General features: G+C 47.0%; 2 protein-coding genes across 3 annotated transcripts; one reads left to right on the forward strand and one right to left on the reverse strand.

Annotated features, from left to right (window-relative positions):
* Positions 1–4,866: 4,866 nt before the first annotated feature.
* On the reverse strand, positions 4,867–6,452 carry LYPD4 (LY6/PLAUR domain containing 4). Of its 2 annotated transcripts, XM_066265347.1 has the most exons (4): positions 6,386–6,452; positions 6,080–6,223; positions 5,295–5,618; positions 4,867–5,069 (listed from the first exon to the last, which is right to left on the reverse strand). In XM_066265347.1, the coding sequence occupies exons 1-4, from the start codon at positions 6,450–6,452 to the stop codon at positions 4,867–4,869; spliced, it is 738 nt and encodes a 245-aa protein (XP_066121444.1). The 2 variants fall into 2 exon arrangements, with proteins under 2 accessions (XP_066121444.1, XP_066121445.1); XM_066265348.1 differs by lacking the exon at positions 6,080–6,223 and having other exon boundaries at positions 5,295–5,611; positions 6,340–6,452.
* Positions 6,453–9,547: 3,095 nt separating this feature from the next.
* Positions 9,548–16,713, forward strand: DMRTC2 (DMRT like family C2). Its single transcript, XM_066266702.1, has 9 exons — positions 9,548–9,630; positions 11,087–11,314; positions 11,391–11,545; positions 11,813–11,889; positions 12,518–12,701; positions 12,846–12,972; positions 15,278–15,398; positions 15,494–15,668; positions 16,601–16,713. Exons 1-9 carry the CDS (start codon positions 9,548–9,550, stop codon positions 16,711–16,713), a joined length of 1,263 nt encoding a protein of 420 aa, XP_066122799.1.
* Positions 16,714–17,674: the final 961 nt, after the last annotated feature.

The following is a 17,674-nucleotide window of genomic DNA, read 5'->3' on the forward strand; positions in this document are numbered from 1 at the left end:
AACTGGGATCCACCCAGCAAGCCCCTACCAGGTGGTGCTCTGCCCGACTGGGCTGCAGCTTCATTGCTCAGCAACTGAGCTATTTCAGCATCTGAGGAAGAGGCCATGGAGCCATCCTCAGTGCCCCAGAGCCAATGTTGCTTGAACCATTTGAGCCATGGCTGTAGGAGAAGAGAGAGAGAAAGAGAGAGATAGAGGGAGGGAGGGGTGGAAAATCAGATGGTCGCTTCACCTTTGTGACCTGACCTATAATTGAACCCGGGACTTGCACATGCTGGGCCAACGCTTTACCACTGAGCCAATTGGCCAGAGCCTAGATAGTCTATTTTGATATAGCTATTGCTACCCCAGCTTTTTTGTTTGTTTGTTTGTTTCCATTTGTATGAAATATTTTTTCCCATTCTTTAACTTTCAGCCTGGGTGTGTCTCTTATAGACAGCATATGTATGGGTCTTGTTTGATTTTTTTGTTTTTATCCATTCAACTACACTATGTCTTTTGGATTGGACCATTTAATCTATTTACATTTAAAGTAACTATTGATAGATAAGTAGTTATTGTCATTTTATTATTCATATTTATGGGGCTTTTTCTTGTTTTTCTCTTAAAGAAGTCACTTTTAACATATCTTGTAATACTGGTTTGGTGGTGATGAATTCTTTTAGCTTTTTCTTGTCTGGGGAGCTTTTATTCTCTTTTTAAATTTTAAGTGATAACTTTTCTGGGTAGAGAAGTCTTGGTCATAGATCCTTGACTTTCATCACTTTGAATATTTTGTGCCAATCCTTTCTGGCTTGAAAAGTTTCTGTTGAGAAATCAAGTGACAGTCTGCCTTTGTCTTGCTGCTTTTAAGATTCTCTCTTTGTCTTTAACCATTGGCATTTTAATTATGTCTTGGCGTGGGCCTCCTTGAGTCCATCTTTTTTTTTTCCCCCTGTATTTTTCTGAAGCCGGAAATGGGGAGAGATAGACAGACAGACTCCCGCATGCGCCCAACCGGGATCCACCCGGCACGCCCACCAGGGGGCGACGCTCTGCCCACCAGGGGGCGATGCTCTGTCCCTCCGGGGCGTCGCTCTGTTGCGACCAGAGCCACTCTAGCGCCTGGGGTAGAGGCCGAGGAGCCATCCCCAGCACCCTGGCCATCTTTGCTCCAGTGGAGCCTCGGCTACGGGAGGGGAAGAGAGAGACAGAGAGGAAGGAGAGGGGGAGGGGTGGAGAAGCAGATGGGCGCTTCTCCTGTGTGCCCTGGCTGGGAATCGAACCCAGGACTTCTGCACGCCAGGCCGACGCTCTACCACTGAGCCAACCGGCCAGGGCCTCTTCATTACTTTTTATTCTTTATGTGTTACATTGGATACTTTCTGCTACCTTGTCTTCCAAATCACTGATTTGATCATCTGTTTCACCTAATCTGCTGTTGATTCTTTCTAGTGTATTCTCTGTTTCAGATATTGCATTCTTTGTTTCTGACTGGTTATTTTTTATAATTTCCATGTCTTGTTTTATGCTTACTATCTCTTTGTTGAAGTTCTCACTCAGTCATTTGAGCATCCTTATAACCATTGTTTTGAACTCTGTATTTGGTAATTTGTTTGCCCTCACTTTTAGTTCTTATTCTAGAGATTGCTCTTGTTCTTTCATTTGGGACATGTTTCTTTGTCTTCTCATTTTGGCTGCCTCTTTCTGTTCATTTTAATGTATTATGTAGAGCTGCTATATCTCCTGAGTTTTGTAGAGTGACCTTATATAGTAGTTGTTCTGTAAAGTCCAGTGGCACAGCCTCCCTGTTGACCCGAGCTGGGCACTTCAAGTGCATCCCCTGGCTTGCCTCTACCTGCTAACTTTTCATAAGTCTCAGCTGCTGAAAAAGTTTCAGGCAATACAAGAACTGAATGAAGAACAGCCTCAGGGAGTGACCAGAGTGGAGCGAGTGGCATTCACCAGATTAATGCAGATTCAGATATGGCACCAGTGCTGAGCTTTGAGTTGCTTAGTGAAGGGCACAGAGCACACTGAGGCCAGGTGCCACCATCCTGGGTCCTGTGGACCTTTGAGACATTTTAAAGAAAAAAGGCCAGCTGCCTATTGTCAAAAGAGCCTCTGGCAATACATGAGTAGGGTGGGACAGGGTCTTAGGAAGTCATCAGGATGGAGTGAGTGGAGTTCAACAGACTAATGCACATTCATATTTGGCAACAGAAAAGATGGTGTCCACCTGCCTGCTGTGTAGTAAAAGAGCTCAACACAAGGACAGTGGTGGCTTGTCCCTCCAGCCCTCATCCTGAAACCACAGAAGTCAGTTTCTCCCTATATGTCTCTGGTGCCTCCCACCTCCAAGCCACTGTCCCTTCACCAGACCCCAGGGTAAGTGTCTGTGAGTGACCAAGTCTGGGCATTGGCTCTTTAAAAGGATGTCTAGGTTTCTAGCAGCTTTCCATCTCACCTGGACACACAGAATCCCTGCTGATGTTCAGAGCTGATGTTGTGGGGGGCTCCTCTTTCTGGCAGTGGCACTCCAGGCTGGAGAGCCCAGTGTGGAGCTCACATCCCTCACTCCTCAGAGGGCACCTCTACAGCTGAGGTATCGCCCCTTACTCTTTTTTTTTTTTTTTTTTTTCATTTTTCTGAAGCTGGAAACAGGGAGAGACAGTCAGACAGACTCCCGCATGCGCCCGACCAGGATCCACCCAGCATGCCCACCAGGGGCGGTGCTCTGCCCCCCAGGGGGCGATGCTCTGCCCATCCTGGGCGTCGCCATATTGCGACCAGAGCCACTCTAGCGCCTGAGGCAGAGGCCACAGAGCCATGCCCAGCGCCCGGGCCATCTTTGCTCCAGTGGAGCCTTGGCTGCGGGAGGGGAAGAGAGAGACAGAGAGGAAAGCGCGGCGGAGGGGTGGAGAAGCAAATGGGCGCTTCTCCTATGTGCCCTGGCCGGGAATCGAACCCGGGTCCTCCGCATGCTAGGCCGACGCTCTACCGCTGAGCCAACCGGCCAGGGCTCGCCCCTTACTCTTAACCACCACATGTGGGTATGGGACCAGCACATTTTGGTCTCCACACGTCCTACAAACCTCAACATGGCTTCTTTATATCGTTAGTTATAGAACTTCTATTCAGTTAGTCTTCATATGGTCCTCCAGGTTGATTGTTCTATAATTTAGTTATAATGTTGATGTGGCCATGAAATGAGATAAATACAGTGTTTACTTACTCTGCCATCTTGACCAGAACCCCTGCCCATGTCTGATATCCTATTTCTCAGGTGAAGTGATATGTTTGTGGGGTTCATTAAGTCACACTCTATTTCTAATATTTTTGTTACATATAATCTTTTGTACATAGTAAATATGTTCCATCTCTGGTATCATGATTGGGGCCATCCATTTGGAACACCTAAGGATACCACCGCCTTTGGCTTTTTCATTACTCTTGAAGGTTATTGATGTCCTCACCACCTTGGCTAGTGGAATTAAGGAAAATATTCCCTGGATCACCAAGGCCTCAGTTCAGCCCTCTAAAATTATCTACTAGCACAACTTGTCAGAAGTATAGGATGGGTGAAGCCTACTGATAAAACTGGCCCACAAAACCTTCCCTCTAGAACCTAAAAGCCTCTTGCCACAGGCTCTCTGGTCTTCACTCAAACCTTACCATGGTAAGTTCATGGTAAGTCCACTTACTATGACCTTCTTTGGCTTCCCAACCAACCTTCCAAACCTGATCATAGCAACCAAAGTCTTCATGACAGTCTTATTTCTGAGGCCAACTGCAAGCACCAGTGCTTTAAACCCCACTGCACAAGCCATTAACAAAGGTGGGCTCTGGGCTTCAGGTTGTTAATCCTGAAGTGACAATATTTATTTAATAAAGTTGTAGTAAGAAAGAATGAGGTAATGCACAGAAAATATTTAACCTATAGTAAAAGTATCCTTACTTCATAAGACAGTGGAATTAACAGAGATCACACATGTAAATAACCTAGAGTAAGAATCTTCCTTTCCTATTCCCCATGACAATGCACATGTGAACACACACACACACACACACAAACACACACACACCCTTAATATGAAGGCTTCAAATTGCACAATGGGTGTATCTGCTGTCCCCTTATGGCCAGAGGGGGAGGAGGAGCTTGAAACTGGAAATTTGAGTGGAAAGAAACCACCCCCAGTGCTGTTCCTTTCCCTTTCCCCTTTATTTACCAACTTATACAAAGAAACAACTACTAGGCAGAGGGAAGCAGTTCAGGTCTCCAAATTTCTTAACATTCTTTTATTAGGAAAAGAGATCTGCAGGGGAGGCAAGAAGGATAATTTAACCTCCAAGAACCAGTTTCTTCCTTGCAAAATAAAGATAAAAGACCTCACTGAGGTCTTGTTAGGACTTAAATGAGGTCCTAATACTACCACAGTAACTGACGACACTCGATAAGTGATCATATTTTTAAATCATCCTGATGAGATTCAGCTTTAATTCATAAGGGTGCTTTATTTTTAAAAGAGAGAAAACTGAGGCCCAGAAAAGGGGAGAGATCTGGCCAGTGGCTGAACCCAGGGTAGTGCTCAGGTCCCCAGAGTAAAATGGAAGATGAAAGGAGTATTTGGGTTCCTCCTGGCTGCTGAGCATAACACTGTCACTTTGAGAGTGATCCTCCCCACCCCCACCATCCCCTGCTCCTGCTTACTTCACCACAGCACTGTCCACTGCCTGCCCCTCCCCTCCACCTCCCTGGACATGTTTGGCCCTCCTCACACCTTCCATGCCTGCATAACTCTCATGGACCACAAGACAAAGTAGAAGATCTCTGTGACTTTATTTGGTTATATGAAAGGGTCTGGGTATTTTTTGGGTCCAATTAAATCAGTCCTTAAAGGCAAGCAGGAGGCCTGAGAGGATGCTCCAAGCAGGACCCCGACTGGAGGGCTCTGCGGCAGCAATCTGGGCCTTCTCTAAAACGTTGAGGACCTCAGTCACTTTGATGGTCCCAATCTGGTGAAAATTTGCTAAAATTTTATGGTGTCCACGAGCACAGCCCATGAGGAGGAAGGTGGTGTTGAGAAGCCCTGTAAGCAAGAGAGGAAAGCTTCAGCAACACTTTCAAGACTCAAAGCCCTGCCCCTCCTCCCAGACACCCCTCCCAGACCAGGGTTTGGTTTGCTCTCCCACCAAAGGCTTGGGCACCAGACATCTTCCTCTTTGGAATTCATGTGCCTGGTACCCATAACCCCAATCCCTGCTCCAGATCCCACCAGCCTCTCTCAGACATGGGAAAGTACCCTTCCTCTCACCTGCCTGAAATTTTAAGGTGGAACTGTAACATTTAGGGGCATCATAAGGGCAAGAATCGGTGGTGACAAAACTTGGGAGGCAATCCTTGAAGTGCTCGCCCACACAGGTTGGGCAACTAAGGGAAGAAAATTCTGCATGCTTAGGAGTCCTCTTGAATTTCACAAAAGGTTCCAAGCTGGTGAGATTATTGCAGAGATATGTCCGGCAGACGCGGCTATAGAAGGCAACAGACAATCCAGGCGGTGAAACGAGGTAGGAGACTTGCTGGGGGTGAGATGGGGTTCGGCTGCAGCCTTTAAAACCCACAACTCCCCTTCTGGTCCCTGAAAAGCAGAGATCAGAGAGTTCTGATTCGTGTTGTCGGCCAGCCCCAGAGTTCAGCCTCCCACCCTCCACTCTGGTCTTCCTGCTCACTCTGCCCATCACCAACTTTGCCTCTTCCGCAGTGTCCACTCACTGCAGCTGCACAGGGTGCAGATGTTGGGGTCTCCAGCTGTTTCCCCTCACTCCTGTCCCCATGGGAGCTCCTCTGCCCCTTTCTCCTTGTGCCCCACTCTTTTCTTTGCTCCCTGATTGCCTCACTCCTCCTGGGATCTGCCCACCTTTTTTCCAGCCCACACCACAACCAGCTGGGTCCTGCTCCTCTCCTGCCGGTGTCTGACATTATTCCCAAAGATATAATGTGGTAAATATCTGAAATTAGTCTATAGTCCCTGGGTGCTGGGAATGAAACTAGGGATCAGAAGAACCATCAAAAAAAAGTGTCGAAGTTACTTCCCTTCACCTGTCTCAATGAGCACCAGCGTCTCCTCGCAGCCCTCGCTCAGCTTACACACCATGCTCCTCATCAGAAGCCATTTCCAGTTATGGAAAGTAACAGCTCTGAAAAGTGAGGCTGTTGCTTCATAGCACAAAAGAGCTCCAGCCCCTAAACAGAGAGCGCTCTTTCAGTTATCTGTCCCTCACGATACCTACACCATCCCTGAACTGCCAACCCTGCTCAGCATCCACAGATACTGTCCCTGAGGAACACAGACATCCAGCCGCCTCCCTCTGGGGCTCCCAAAGCATCCAGCACCACAGTACATACAAGGCAAAGTGGAGATGGCCCCTAAGAGGCAGAGCAGCTGCACAGCTTTCAAAAGCTGAGGTTCCATGGTCCTGTGTCCGGGTCCTGTATGCTAGGGGTCAGTCTGGAACCAATTTCTGTCTAGGTCTCAAGCTTGCTTCTTGTCAGTCCCTGGATTCTCTGTCCACCTGCCTCAGGGTCACTCTTTTTAGAACAGAAAATTGATTATCATTTTCTGTGTCGTAGGCTCCCTGAGATCTTGAGGGACACAAGTTTTCTCATCTCCATAGTCTCCCCTCCAACCTAACCCAGATTCACTACATTAGCTTCTCATATCATAACTCTCACTCTCCTGCTTAAATCCTTGCCATTAGGGTGCTAAGCAGAAGATACCAGCTTTGTCGAAGGATCACTATTGCACAGAGACAGTGAGATTGGAACAACAAATGTGTGTGTGGAAGTTAACTGACATATTATTAAATAATCTTTGGTTGGAAAAGGAAATTTAAAAGTACTTAGATCTGAATAATACTGAAAATATTACATATCATACACACACATAAACAAGTGTATATAAAATCTGAATTGTTTGTAGTCTAGTTAAGAGTACTGTACCAATGTCAATTTCCTGCTTATGTACTACAGTTATATAAAGTGTCCCTATGGGGAAGCAGGACAAACGGTTTAAGGGACTCGATCTAAACTTTTTGCAACTTCCTGTGAGCTAAAGATAATTTCAAAAACCAAGTTTTTTTAAAAACTATTCATAAAAACTTGGGACGAATCTAAAGCAGTATTTAGATTTATATTTTAAATACATTTATTAAGAAACATGAGCATTAAAAATGTGTTCATGAATTAAGAAATTATATAAGAAGCAACAAAGCATGTCTGTTCCCCCCATAAAAAGGATAGAAATAAAGATGGTAGAAATCAATAAAACAAGAAACAACAATAAATCATTACAAAAACTAACATTCATTCTTTGACAAATTAATGTCACCAGCAAATCTAAATAAGAGGAAAGAAAATGCAGAAGGAAAAATAGGAAGTAACAGACATCATGTTTTTAAAATAATAAAAATATTATTTATAACTCTACATTTATAAATTTGAAGATTCAGATAAAGTAGGTAAATTTATAAAATAATTTGAAATTGGCATAGAAGAGTATATGCAAGGTCTTAAACCACTGAGAATGAACAAGGAACTCCAACAAATTGACAAGAAAAAAAGAGCAACCCCAATAGGAAAATGGCCAAGCATATGAAGAGGCAGTTCTCAGAAGAGCAAACCAAAGGTTAACAGGTGAACAGACACTCAAACTCTACAATAACAAAAAACAAAATCTATCAAACTATACATCCATCAAGCAGGCCAAGGATTAGAAAGCTAGAAATAGACAAGCATTGGCAGGAATGTGGGGACACAGAGACCCTGGTGTATGGCTGTTTGCTGGGTGGTTAAGAGAGGGGTGAAACAGGGCCCTTTCTCAACCCTGAGGAACAGAGGCGAGTCCTTCAGTGTCCACAGCTTAAAATAGCATTGCAGGGAAGAGTCGGGCAATAATTAAATTACGTTTACATATACCCATTTTTGGTATATCCTAGATACACATAACATAGATTTCCATCCTTATCTACAATAGAGCACTTATGAGGATGCTGCATTATTATGGCAACAGTAAGTTGAACGCAATGTGGGTACCCTTCCCTAAGACCTGTGAACACTCAATATACAGAGGATGCACATCATGAATATTATGCAGCAGTTAGAAGAAACTAATTAGATGTACATGTAATGAATAGATAATAAAAATACAGTACTAATTATTTTAAATACCAAAGAAACAATCACTTGTAAAAATCAAAAACGTCATACATATAAAACACTACACACCTTGAAAGAACACACATAAACCAAAAGACATGTATTAGTCACCCAAAATGAGTGCTTATAGCAGGGTTAGGGAAATAGAAAGGGGATTACTGGAAATAACTAAAGCAACCTTGGTGGTACAAAGTCCACAGGCTTTGAAGTCAAAAGTAGAACAAGGCTGGAATTTTCACCCTCCACTTGCTAATGTGCAACCTTGTGCAATTTGTTGGACACATTTATCAAGTGAATTAATAATCCATTTCATAGAGTCTTTGTTGAAAAAATAAAATTATTAGCACAAGCAGCCAGGCAAGTAAGTGCTCCATAAATGGTTCCCCTGTCTCTCTCTCTCTATCTGCCTCTCTCTTTCCACTATTTAAAGAACCAAGATCAGGCCCTGGCCGGTTGGCTCAGTGGTAGAGCGTCAGCCTGGCGTGCAGGAGTCCCGGGTTCGATTCCCGGCCAGGGCACACAGGAGAAGCGCCCATCTACGTCTCCACCCCTCCCCCTCTCCTTCCTCTCTGTCTCTCTCTTCCCCTCCCGCAGCCGAGGCTCCATTGGAGCAAAGATGGCCCGGGCGCTGGGGATGGCTCCTTGGCCTCTGCCCCAGGCGCTGGAGTGGCTCTGGTCGCAACAGAGCGACGCCCCAGAGGGGCAGAGCATCGCCCCCTGGTGGGCATGCCCGGTGGTCGGGCGCATGCGGGAGTCTGTCTGCCTCCCCAATTCCAACTTCAGAAAAATAAAAAAATTTAAAAATTAAAAAAAAAAAAAAAGAACCAAGATCAACCTTTCTTTGGCGGGCATTCAAACCTCCCACCGCCCCTAAACAGACCCCAAACCACCTTTCCAACTTTGTCGAGTAGGGCTCCTCCGCACAGCAGTCCAGCGAGAGGTCACCTACAGCCACCTTTTTCTGTCCAGAACGCTTGACACACGGGATCTGTATCCCAGAAATCTTGCCAAACAAAAAGGCTAAACCACCAGAAGAGGGACACAGGGATGAGAAATGAAGGCCGACAAAAGATCGCACAAAGGGATTGAGCCAGTCAGAGAAGACAGCACAGACCAGCTGGGAATGCAAAAACGAAAGGAGCCAACCTGAGCTCAAGTGAGGCTACAACCAGAAAGAAAAAAAAAAAAAAAGGAATGAAATAAATGCTCAAGGAAAACAGGATTAAATAGTGGCTGGAGGAGATGCTACCCCTACGAAAGAGAAATTGTAGAGATGCGGGAAGGAAACGGAAATCACAGGGTGGGGAACGCATAAAAGGAGAAAGGGAGAGCGGGAGTTGGGGCACCGGAGAGATGTGGGAGAAAACACCGGCGTCCTCGCAGCCAAGAACAGCCACCCAGAGAGCTGAAGCCGAGAGCATAGGAAGCGGAGCCAGGTAGCACAGGGCAGAGGGAGAGACTGCGCCTGCGCAAATGGATTCTGGTCAAAGCCTGGGGGTGGGGCTGTCCCTGGGGAAAAGGGGGAGGAACGGCTTCGTCTTATAAGCCGTTCTCGAAGCCCTATTGGCCACCTCCCAAAAGGAGAAAGATAATCTGGAAAGAAAAGTTACAGGCAGAGGGAAAAGGGGCGTGAAACTCAACTCGAGGCGCTATTGGCTGCCTGCACAAGGAGAAGCGACTAGAGTTAAGGGGCGGGTCGTCAGTGAAAGATCTTGAGGCTCACTGGTCGCTTGGCTCTGTGGCTGGAGGTGGTGCTTGAAGCTCATTGGCCCTTCTGAGAAGGGGCGGGAGAACGTGTGCAAGCATAGCCGTTCCTCAGGTCACTCTTCCCAACTCCTCCTCTCACCTCCTCCAGACTAAGTCTGACTTAGCTCGAGGCTGCGAGAACCACAGGTTGAGGACAGGAAGACGACCCCGCCCCCCCCCCTCGTTCCACCTCCTTCTCTCTTGCACTGGACTCCGCTCCCCCTCCCTGCAGCCCCTGGCTTACCCCTTGCTTCCCCTCCCCCACCCCGCTCTCTGTACCCCGCCCCCTCCCTCGGACCTGGGAATGGTTCACAGACCAGCTGTTTGGAGGGACAGGGCCTGCAGGGGATGCATCTAGTGACAGCTGGATGAGGGGGTGCACTGCGGGAAGTCGGGTGGGCCTGACATCAATTGTTGGGAGTGGGCAATAACACAGGAAGTGTGAGACGCAGGCATGCGTGGGTTTGCATCAAAGTTTGAAGACCGTGTTGAATGCAAGAATAGAATTCCTCCCAAAGGGAGAGTGCTAGATCAGGGCTTGGCACGTGGAAGGGGCTCAGAAGCATTTGTTGAGTGAATGAGAGGAATCATTGAAAACAGAGCAAGGAATCCATGAGAATAATGGAATTCCTGTGGGTACAAGACAGTGAACTAACCAAAAGGGGAGCAGAGGGGAAATTGAATTGCAGGGCATGCGTGAGGCTAAGAGTTGAAAGGAGAGCATCAGGATTTAGGAATTGGATAAATGCAGGAGGGATGGATGATTGTTGTTGAAGAGGATGCCAGAAAGAACTGCTGAAACAAAGTGGTTGTGGAAAGGGGGTGTAGGATTTTGCAGGGGACATGAGAGTGCGTGGGCACCCCTGAAACAGGGATTGTGCATGGGAGGGTACAAGTAAGCAGAAGAGAATAATGCTTGGATTAAAAGAATACCTAAGAAAGGAAAGAGGAGAAGGGTTTGGGGGGAGGTGCGCTGGAAAGGAGGGCACCTGAGGAAGGTAGTGGGTGAAGAAGGGAGCAGCTGTGTGAAAGCTGAGCACAAAGCTGGGTGGGCTGGAGAACCCCTCAGGAGTGGCCTCCCAGGGGCAGGAAGGCTGGTCAAGAGAGGGTGACATGGCCATCCTGACCCTGCCCTCCTGCCCCCAGATCCGTGGAACTTAACGACATGCTTGCTGTCCACAACTGCCCTTCAGACTCTCCCACAGGGCCTGGGACCAGGGTCCCTCAGGGAATGGAGCTTATCCCTAAGAGAGCCGTCAGCCGCTCTCCAACCTGCGCCCGCTGCCGTAACCACGGTGTCACTGCCCACCTCAAGGGCCACAAGCGCCTCTGCCTCTTTCAGGCTTGCGAGTGTCACAAATGTGTCCTCATCTTGTGAGTATGTGATCTATGGAGCATGATGGCTCCATCTCAAGAGTGGCTGACTTCTGACTCACAACCCCCCTTTTAGGGAACGCCGAAGGGTCATGGCTGCCCAGGTGGCCTTGCGTAGGCAGCAGGAGGCACAGCTAAAGAGGCATCTGGCTAACGGACTGATGAGAGGGGCAGCTTCTCCCACAGCTCACAACCATGTGAAGAAGGGAGCCAGGATGCCAGGGGTCCCCCGTGAGTGTCTGGCTAGGAATGGGGCAGGGCTGTAGGTGGAGAAAGCATGGGGAGGGGGAGGAGGACCGCTGAACTGGTGTGTGACCTTAGGCAAGGTGTTCCTCTCTGGACCTCAGCCTCCTCCCCTTTACCATGTGATCAAGTGTTGGGAGCATCAGAGATCTGTGGGTAGGAAAGGACCCTTGGGAAGAAGAGAACTGAGTTTTTAGTTGGAGTGGGATGGGGGTCAGGAGAAAGGGCTCACCAAAGCTCTCGGGTCCGTTGCAGACGGAAATGAGAACCTAGCTCCCCAGCCTCAGTTCCTCCGTGAGGTAGTCCCACTGGCACTGGCACCCCTCAGGAAGGTAAGAGCATGGCTCTGAGCGCGTCGCTCCCTCCCAGCCCCTGCCCTACCCCTTCCGCTCTGCCCTTGACACCTGGGGTCTATCTCCAACCCTGACTGCTATCTCACCTTAGGCAGATCTCTTCTCTTCCATGGGCAAAATGAGGGGGTGGGATTTTACAGCCCTCTGAAGTTCTGGGGTCTTCCCTGCATCCTAGAGCAGGGGTCCCCAAACTACGGCCCGCGGGCCACATGCGGCCCCCTGAGGCCATTTATCCGGCCCCCACTGCACTTCCGGAAGGGGCACCTCTTTCATTGGTGGTCAGTAAGAGGAGCACATTGACCATCTCATTAGCCAAAAGCAAGCCCATGGTTCCCATTGAAATACTGGTCAGTTTGTTGATTTAAATTTACTCATTCTTTATTTTAAATATTGTATTTGTTCCCGTTTTGTTTTTTACTTTAAAATAAGATATGTGCAGTGTGCATAGGGATTTGTTTATAGTTTTTTTTTTTATAGTCCGGCCCTCCAACGGTCTGAGGGACAGTGAACTGGCCCCCTGTGTAAAATGTTTGGGGACCCCTGTCCTAGAGTGTACCCATTCCTCAGCCTTGTACGTGACTCCAACCTGTGTCCTCCGCCCTTGCAGGATAATTCCCAGGGGCCTCTGCTGCTCAGCCACCCCCCAGAAGCCTTGCCTTTGCCCTGGACTCTAGTGCCTCCAGATGCTTGCACCCCTGGACAGTGGCTGCCTCCAGGCCTGTCCGTGCCACCCCCAATGGTGTGCCGCTTGCTATGCCAAAAACCTGCTGTCTCTCTGCATCCCTTCCCTGGTAAGATGAAGTCAAAGATATTTGAATGCCGGTGTAGCAACTATATCAGAAAAAGAACAGGAAGAGGGTACAAGGTAGGAAGAGGGAGGAAAGAAGCCATGATCTCTGACCCCTATACACTCTGCATTTTCTTCCCCTCATTAGGCTTTGACCGTGGCACCTCCATCCAGCTGGCCACTCATGGACCTCCCACTACCTGCCCAGGATCTCACCCGATACTAACAGCTCCTCTTTCTGGAGAATCCCAAGGGCCCTCTGCCCTGACACACACGTGAGTAGGCAGATAAGATACAGTAATGTGCTTATCATGGGTCTAACCTTGTGCCCGATACCTTAGTAGATGATAAGGAAGAAGAAAAGGTCTCAGACTAATGGATGAGGCCTTTGTTCAGGTATTTTTACCTCTTCAACCCTATTTTTCTATTAGTAAGTTAGAGACACTATTACTTCTTAGGTTGTCATTAGAGTTAGCATTAATATCTAATGTATCTAACACAGGCAGCCCCTGGCCTTGAACAAACAGTAGCTTTTGTTTTTTGGTTTGTTTGTTTGTTTGTTTAGGTGAGAAGAGGGAAGATAGTGAGGCAGACTCCTGCATGGAGCCTTAACCGGGATCCACCCAGCAACCTCATCTAGGGATGATGTTTGAGCACTGAGCTATTTTTAGTGCCTGAGGCCGTTCCATTCAGAGGGAACTATCCTCAGCACCCAGGGCCACGCTTGAACCAATTAAGCCACTGGCTGCAAGAGAGGAAGAGGGAGGGAAGGGAGAGAGTAAGGGGGAGAGAAGTAGATGGTCACTTCTCCTTTGTGCCATGGCCAGGAATTAAACCCAGAACGTCCATATGCCAGGCCAGTGCTATCCACTGAATCACCGACCAGGGCCAAACAGTAGCTATTAAATCAACTTAAACAGAAAAGATGAGGTTGAATTGCCTGCAGAATTGGAGGTCAAGGGATGGCATGATGATGAGAGCCTCCAAGGCCTATGAGAGAGGCCAGATGCCATTAGAGAAAGTTTCCTAAAGGTTGGCCAAGCTGCTCCTCAAGTTCCATGGAGATTAGGGACCTAGGGGCAGGGAAGCCAGACTCTGGTAGGACAGGGAAAGTCATCCCATTTCCTCTAGATGTTTTGTCAGTTATTTAAAAATTGATACCAGTTATTTCCCATAATCCTCATAGTAGCCCTGGAGAGAGAAGCTGGCAGGGATTGTAATTTAACAGAAAACAAAGCAGGTTAACACAAGGGAAGAATTTTTCCCAAGGCCACAAAGCCTAATGACCCAGCACTCACTCAGATTCCAGGTTAAAATACAGTCATGGGTCACTTAATGACAGAGAAACATTCTGGGTAATTTCATCATGTCCAAACATCATAGAGTGCACCTGCACAAACCCAGATGGTACAGCCTACTACACACCTAGTCTGTACGGTATAGGCAGTTGCTCCTAGGTTGCAAATCTGTATAGCATACTATATTGAATATACTATATTGAGCATACGATATTGAATATAGTATACTATATTGAATACTGTAGGCAGTTGTAACAGTGGCAAATACTTGTATATCTAAACATAGAAAAGGTACAGTTAAAATATAGTATAAAGTTTTTTTAAATGGTACACCTGTATAGGGCACTTACCATGACTGGAGCTTACAGGACTGGAAGCTGCTCTGGGTGAGTCAGAGAGTGAGTGGCCTAGGACGTTACTGCACAGTACTGTAGACCTCATAAACACTGTACACTTAGGCTGCACTAAATTTATTAAACAAGATGAGATTAAATCAAGCCCAAGAGAAAACGATGCAATCAGGAGATGTTGTAAACATGAGATGTATAAGGCTTCTGCCAGCGTAAGACAGCACACTATTTTACAGCAAGTTTGTTTTATGAGTAGAAAGAGTACACTGTAAAAAGCATAGAATAGTAAATACATAAAACATTAACATAGTGGTTTATTATCATTATCAAGAATTTTTGTATACTTTTATACTACTGGCAGTGCAGTAGGTTTGTTTACACCACAAACACTATGATATTATGTCTATAACATAGTGAGGCAATAAGAATTTTTCGGCCTGACCAGGCGGTGGCGCAGTGGATAGAGCATCGGACTGGGATACAGAAGACCCAGTTTCAAGACCCCGAGGTCGCCAGCTTGAGCGCGGGCTCATCTGATTTGAGCAAAAGCTCACCAGCTTGGATCCAAGGTCACTGGCTCGAGCAAGGGGTTACTCAGTCTGCTGAAGGCTCATGGTCAAGGCACATATGAGAAAGCAATCAATGAACAACTAAGGTGTCGCAATGAAAAACTGATGATTGATGCTTCTCATCTCTCTCCATTGCTGTCTGTCTGACTCTCTCTCTTTGTCTCTGTAAAAAAAAAAAAAAAAAAAAAAGAATTTTTTGCTGCATTATACTTTTATGTGACCAATGTTGTATATGTGCTTCATCGTTCACCTAAACATTGTTATGTAGTGTATGGCTATATAGCAAAATCCTGCATCTTTTTCCATGTGTATATGCCTGTCTGTGTATTCAGTATTCCCAGCATCTTCTCTCCTTGTTTGTAGATGCTCAACTTGGATACTTCAGCCCTGTGACACACCAGACCCTCTTCTGCTACAGCCACAGGTCCTGGGAAAGAAGTGGGATCCAGGACCCTGGGAGGAAATTGACCTGGGGAAGGGAAAAGTAGGGGATAGTTAAGTAACTGGGAGCTGAGGGAGCATTTGGAGGGTGGGCAGAAGTGGGAGTTCCCACTCTGCTTCTCTCCCTTACCTTTGCAGGCCCCCAGAGCCTCTCACGTGGCCTGGACTTTTGCCTCCTCCGAGTGGCAGCGGCAGCAGGAAGCAGCTGAGGCTCTTGTGGGGCTGAAAGATGCATCCCAGGCTCCCCGCCTAACCCCTTCTGTCCCCCCCAACTCTTCCTGGATCTCCCTGCTCCACCCTTGTGGCCCACCAGGTAACCTGTTTCCTGAAAGGAGAGAATGGGGTAAGGATGGTTGGAAAATGGAAGCACTAGAGTAAGCAGGAACTAACCAAAGAGATCAGGAGGTCAGCAGTGTGATGTCCTCAGGCCTGGGCCCCAAGCGTCTCAACCTAACCTCTGTGATTGCAGTAGAAGGGTATTCAGTGGATCAGTTTCATCAGTTTTGTGCTCAAAAGCAAATGGCCAGTGCCCTGATGGCAAGGAAAGTGAGGCCCTGGGAGAGGCAGGGACTTGCTTAAAGGTATAAGCAAGACAGTGGCAGAGCCTGGTCTCCTGACTCCAGGTTAAGGCTCTCTCTGGACAGAAACTGAAGTCTGAAGAGGGTTTGAAGAGGTAACAGGGTCTGGCCTGGAAGGAGATCTGATAACTGCCTTTGAGAAGCTTCTATTCTACTGGAGGAAACTGAATGCCTTCACAAAGCTTAGTGACAGACCTGGAGAGAACTACAGGGATACTGAGGAATGTGAAGCACCTATGGGTACAGAGAGCGAAGGCTGAGAACTCTCCTGTCCAAAGTGGTGGGATGGGCATGGCGTGCAAGTAAGGAAACTGTCCTGGGGAACTGACGGGACAGGGGGAGGTGAAACTGGAGAGGCTTTTCTCATTACACGGATCTGGCATTACAGTCTTCAGAGTCTAGACCAGCAGCTGTGCCTGAAGGGGAACCAGAGAACATTTCTGCGATAGGGACATATTAAGGGAACCTGAGTTTTAGGAAGACAAGTATGGTGGATGTGATGGAGTGATTAGAGGAGGCAAGACTGGAGGTTGAAAACTCAGTGAGGAAGTGTCTGCTTAGGCCAGGTGAACAGGATGAGGCCTGGATTGGATGGGGTAAAAAGGAGCGATTGCTGCGAGGTGAAATGAATGTGACCTGCTCCTGCCCCCTTTCTTCCTGTCTATAGCTCCTGCTGGAGGAAGAGGATTCCAGCCTATTGGCCCCTCTCTCCAACCCAGCCCAGGCCCCTCTGTGGCTCTGCATATTGGACATCGGGGTTCCATCTCCCTCCTAAGCTAGAAGTCCAGAGAGAGATGGGGCGTCACTGGAGCAGGGTGCAACAGCCTGCAGGCGCTGCATATTTGGTATTTTATTTACAGATTTACCTGTGGGATATAATGTAGTACAAGCTTCAGACATTTTTAAAGCCTTCAGGTACTTTGTTAGTTTTTGGTTCCTTTTGTAGCATGGGCTTTTCCTTGGCCAGTGGTGGATTTCTCTTACCCCCTTGGGTCTTGGGACATTTTTAATATCCTAACAAAGATAGAATTGTGCAATTTAAGCTTTTAAATAGGTTTTGCATGAATTCATGTTCCAGGATATTTATTTGACATTTAATTCTGTTCATACCCATGTACTTATGTCTGTTTCTGTGCATGCAAACACAGGAGAGCATTTTTACTTTGTATCTAAATTTGTGAGTAAATAAGAAATAAAACTTTGTTGTTTTAAAATGCCAAAATTTGGGGATTGTTTGTTACCACATCCTAACTTAGTCTATCCTGACAGATAGAAAGGACTTGTTCATTTCACCTCTCAAAGTGAAAATTGGTTATTCAGTAACTACTACAGATAAATACAAAGAAAAGAAAAAGTGGTAGAGGGAGACAGTGAGAGAGAGAGTCACTGATGCAGTATTAAGTGCCTGCTCTGTGCCGGGCATAGACAGTTCTTAGCTGTCCATAGGGCCGCAAATTAAACTGCCTACAGGGCCAAGCAGGTCATATAAATGAGTCAAGAAAGCCACGTAAGCCCTAGAAAACATGCACTACCTAACAGGGCAGCCTTCTTTTGGCCCTAGTAGATTACTGTGAGGCAGAAATATGGGGTAGGTATCACCACATCTTCTGGTTTTTCAAGAGAATTTGGAAAACTGGATTTCTATGTAAAATGCCTTAATTGTCTAATGGTGGCTCAGTTTTCTTCCTTAAGTCCTATGTGAACCAAACAAAACATATCTTCAAACCAGCTTTGGCCACTC

The sequence above is a fragment of the Saccopteryx bilineata genome, chromosome 3 (genome assembly GCF_036850765.1).
Source record: "Saccopteryx bilineata isolate mSacBil1 chromosome 3, mSacBil1_pri_phased_curated, whole genome shotgun sequence".
In the NCBI taxonomy this organism is placed as follows: Eukaryota; Metazoa; Chordata; class Mammalia; order Chiroptera; family Emballonuridae; genus Saccopteryx; species Saccopteryx bilineata.